Raw genomic sequence first — 4,877 nt, 5'->3', positions numbered from 1 at the left:
TATAATTATTTGATGCATATACGCACTGCTGGTTCAACGCGGACTGTAGGCTATAGTGCTTTAAAATGTGAAGAAGTGTATTTGGCTAGTGTGGGCTGGGACGTCCCAACACCTCTCGTCTTTCTTCAACCTTGTGTGTGGCCGCTCGTTTTACACAGCCCGACCTCCTATTGGACGACTTGCTTGTTATTGGGAGGAGTCTTATTGGCAGCAAAAGGGGAAAGGAATTGAAGTGCGCAAAAGTATTATGTAGTGACCGATGCCTGGTGTTCAGAAGTTTTCCAATGCGCGCTCCGACAGAAGGAGGTGGCAAGTACTTGAGTCCAATCAACACCCGGTACAATAGCCCCATTTTGTAAATATAACGGCGGAACGTGGACACTTGGTTGGACTGATTTCACGCTTTCAGAAAAGGCGCATTCGATCGGATTTGTGGATTGCTTCAGATTTCTTGACGTCTGTTCTTCCCCAGAGAAGTCATGCAGGCGCGCTATTCCGTCTCCAGTCCCAACTCGCTGGGAGTTGTGCCTTACATCAGTAGCGACCAAAGCTATTACCGGGCCGCCGCTGGTGGAGGATACACCGGGATGCCAGCCCCCATGAGCATGTACTCTCACGCGGCACATGACCAATACCCTGCCAGCATGGCGAGGGCATATGGACCGTATACGCCGCAGCCTCAGCCCAAGGACATGGTAAAACCACCCTACAGTTACATCGCGCTCATCACTATGGCCATACAGAACTCGCCGGACAAGAAGGTGACCCTTAACGGTATCTATCAGTTCATAATGGAGCGTTTCCCCTTCTACAGGGATAACAAACAAGGGTGGCAGAATAGTATTCGACACAACCTATCACTGAATGAGTGCTTTGTCAAAGTGCCCCGTGATGACAAAAAACCTGGGAAAGGTAGCTATTGGACCCTCGACCCGGACTCGTATAACATGTTTGAGAACGGCAGCTTTTTGAGGCGACGACGGCGTTTTAAAAAGAAAGACGCCTTAAAGGATAAAGATGACCGACAGATCAAAGAGGCGCCGTCGCGCCAGCAGCAACAGCCGCTGCAGCAGGGCCGCGACCCGGAGCAGGCTGTGCAGGGCACGCAGCCCGTGCGCATTCAGGACATCAAAACCGAGAACGGTACATCCACGCCGCCGCAGGCCGTTTCTCCCACCCTCAGCACTGTTCCCAAGACAGAGAGCCCTGACAGCAGCAGTATGTCCAGCGGCAGCCCGCACAGCATCCCATCCGCCCGCTCTATCAGCCTGGACAGCGCCGGGGAACAGCAGCAGCATCACCACCACGGCCAGGCACCCGCGCAGGGCTTTAGCGTGGATAACATTATGACGTCTCTCCGGGGTTCGCCTCAGAGCTCCGGCGAGCTCACCCAATCCCTCGTGGCATCATCACGGACAGGTATAACTCCCACATTGTCCCTAAATTATTCTCCAAACCAGACGTCCGTTTATAGCTCGCCGTGTAACCAGAACTCTATCTCGACTACCTCCAACGCCACCTATCATTGCAACATGCAGGCCATGAGCTTGTACGCAGGGGCAGATCGCTCGGGCCACTTGTCGACCACTTCCAGCGTGGATGAAACGCTGCCCGATTACTCGATCACGACCACCACGTCGTCCTTGAGCCACGGGAATCTCAGCTCGACCCAGGAGGGTCACCATCCGCACCAAGGGCGCCTCGCCTCATGGTACCTGAACCAGGCCGGAGACATCGGCCATCTAAGTGCGACATATCCCGCGCAGCAGCAGAACTTTCATTCGGTTCGAGAAATGTTTGAATCGCAGAGGATCGGGCTGAATAATTCGCCTGTGAACGGGAATAACAGCTGTCAAATGTCGTTTCCCCCGAGCCAGCCAATATACCGCACGCCAGGGGCTTTTGTGTACGACTGCAGCAAGTTTTGACCAAAAAATGTTTCGTTGTTGTTATTATTGTTGTTGTTGATTTTGCTTTCCCCCCTCTTTTCGTCGAAACGAGAGACCTTGATATTTACCTGCTATCCCCGTCATGGACTGAAAAGAAACAGAATTCAAACGCGAGACAGACACACTTGATCTTGGTTTGTTAAGGACAGTGTTACTTCAAATAACACGTAAGTCTTCTTCGTTTTTGTGAGCTATATGCTGGGCTGTGTTGAAATGCGTCTGACGTTTATGGACTTGTTATTACGTGTAAATTGCATATAGTAATTTATTTCTAAAGTGTAGCCGGATATTATGGACCAAACACCGAACAGTGTTTCTAAATTAAACTGCATTAATTGTCCAAAATGTTCCATTATAACGAGGAACGGAAAATGTATAACGCCATATTCTTTCAAATTATCTCCTTTTGTTGAAAAAAGTATTCTGAAGGAAGTGCATTTTTTGTTTAATAAATTGCCATGCTATTTGATTTAAACTTAGTATGACTGATTTCTTAAATCACTTCTTATAAATAATAATGTGTTTACAACGAAATCGTTTTTTATAACGACGCTGTACGACCCAGTTACATGTCTTACCTATTCGGCTGTAAACGAGTTGTTTTCTTGAAATGACATGTTTCCTTAAATCATCCTGAAGTTCTCCTGTAGGCTACACTTAGATGTTAAAATATGCTTTGGTATCTATAAAATAATTGGGTCGCATGCAAAAGAGAGCCAATGAACCCCTCTGGAAGCAGTGTCCAAACTTAGGAGCTATGCAATACTTGACACGGAAAGATCTAATTTTGTTGTTGTGTTGAAATGTGTACAGTTTATTTCGATAGTTACTTTTCATGCGTAACAACAAATACTATAAAATATATTTTTTTGGTCGAGGAAAATGCGTTGCAATTGCAGGAGTCAAGCGCATGCATGCACAATCGATCTTTTTTAGGCTACGGCCTATACTTGTAATAAATAAACAATTGTGTTGGTAACCTAAAAAAGTGTTTGATGTAGTAATGTTTAATTTATTACGATTTTCTTCGTAAAAATATAATATAATTTTACCGAATCAAACACAAAGTCATTTCTAAAGGTTAGATCAGGGAGATATACAGTAGATGTTGAAATAGTTTACGGCTGCACCTTATCTCTTTAAACAGTTTAGTAGTAAAAGTAAGCTATTAAAGTCACGAATATGGTAACCGCTGTGTGCTAAGTGACATGGTTTGCTATATTTTTCCCGCGATATGTCAGATGTGGACTGCCAACGTCGTGACCTGAGGCCTTTGGTAACAGTTTTCGGTCATTGTAATTCAGCCCTTGTTTACAGTGTCCACGTGTGTTTACTTGCGCATTCCATCGCTTTGTTAATATCATACCAGACATGCCAAAGATGACTAGTGGAAAATGAAACACACAAACATGAGAGGAAGAAGGTGTGACCGTTGGACTTTGTGTGCACCTTGAAGGCCTACGATATAAATAAATATATGAATACCATGCATGAATAAACCTCCCCGCTCGATGCATAAAGCAAAATTGATCAATAATTCAAAGCTAATAAAAAAATTAACATAACCCACGTGTAATAGGCGATTTCTGATTGTATTTTCAGATGTTTTGACACTTTAATTTATAACTGCATTGAGATTAATACCGGAAATGTCTTCGTTTGTGTTTATTTAATCACTTTTCCCCATGGACATTTAAATTAGCTTTAAACTAGTCTCACGTTAAGAGCATACAGGACATTTGTCATAGTTTTGCTTTTACGTATTATAGTGTGTGTGTGTGTGTGTGTTTGTGAAGATGTCTGCAGGCCAAAAAACACGTTTTAATTGCTTCTGTGCCTTACAAATTAGCTCGAGCTGTTGGGGGTGATTGCAACGGTTAATTAATCGGCCAATTAACCTAAAATTGAAGAAGTTTAATGCTGGATGTTATGTGGTAAGTCTCTCTCTATATCCCATTATATATGCTAGAGGCGAAAACCTTTATAATCCAACTGGATCTCGGAATGTCTCCATGCATTCATGCTAGATTAGCGAATTGAGACATTTTTGTATTATTGTTTGGTATTGTTTTTATATTTTCGAATTAAATATTTTGATAATATTATATATTATAAGTATATATTGTATTTTATAAAAGTATATAATATTCAACTTTGATTTTTAATTTGATACAATTAAAGGGGAAACAGCAACAACAACAACAATAATAGTATATCTCTAATCTAAGAACAATAGTAATTAATGTTGTATTAAATTAAGTTTGTATATAATATATAATAAAAATAATTATTAAAATAGCATCAGCTCATGCGCATTCTCTATCCTAAAGAAAGTTGTAATCATGCTCATAAAAGTCATTAGAGCCTTTCCCTAGTAATAAACAAACGTCGTGTTAAGCCCAAGATTGATGGCGCCCTCAAAGAACGGGCCAGGTCAGGAAGGAATAAAATTCAATCAGTGCGCAGGAATCATTTTTCATGAGACGGAAAAGGCAGAAGAGGAAGGGGGTCAATGGGGAGGATGTCGGCCGCCGGAGCACCATCAACAATACCACAAGAGAAAAGGCTAAATGAATGTGCTGTGTACTCGAAAAACAGTCTCTTAAATCTATATGATAGCTTTCAAGCTCCCCAAACGAGTAGTCAGACAAAACCAAAATGATTTTAAATCCTGAACATGAGTGAATAATAGAACAGTTCAGGTAAAGAACGGGTTTTAGAGGGGTTTTTTCTATATTTAAAACTTCGCGCCAACCGTTAAAAAAACTCCCAAATATTTTCCAGGCTGGACCTTAAAATACATTTTGTAATCTTGGCAATCTCTAAAGGAAGACATGGTTGCGATTTTGCGCAAGGTAAACTCACCTAATCTAGCAGATAGGAAGCTCATAAAATTGCGCACAGAATATATATTGTTTTTTGCTGCAC

At 42.3% G+C, this 4,877-nt stretch overlaps 1 protein-coding gene across 1 annotated transcript; it reads left to right on the top strand.

Annotated features, from left to right (window-relative positions):
- The first annotated feature begins 274 nt into the window (after positions 1–274).
- foxc1a (forkhead box C1a) lies at positions 275–2,925 on the top strand. Its single transcript, XM_079451727.1, has one exon. It carries the CDS (start codon positions 480–482, stop codon positions 1,926–1,928), a length of 1,449 nt encoding a protein of 482 aa, XP_079307853.1. The 5' UTR covers positions 275–479; the 3' UTR covers positions 1,929–2,925.
- Positions 2,926–4,877: the final 1,952 nt, after the last annotated feature.

Source organism: Barbatula barbatula (assembly GCF_947034865.1).
Source record: "Barbatula barbatula genome assembly, chromosome: 3".
NCBI classification, from domain to species: Eukaryota; Metazoa; Chordata; class Actinopteri; order Cypriniformes; family Nemacheilidae; genus Barbatula; species Barbatula barbatula.
The sequence above is the reverse complement of the archived record's forward strand: the minus strand, read 5'-3'. Positions and strand labels throughout refer to the sequence as shown.

Bases quoted from the DNA above. Each gene is read 5' to 3' on its own strand.
- foxc1a (XM_079451727.1), top strand. From the start codon at position 480: ATGCAGGCGCGCTATTCCGTCTCCAGTCCCAACTCGCTGGGAGTTGTG.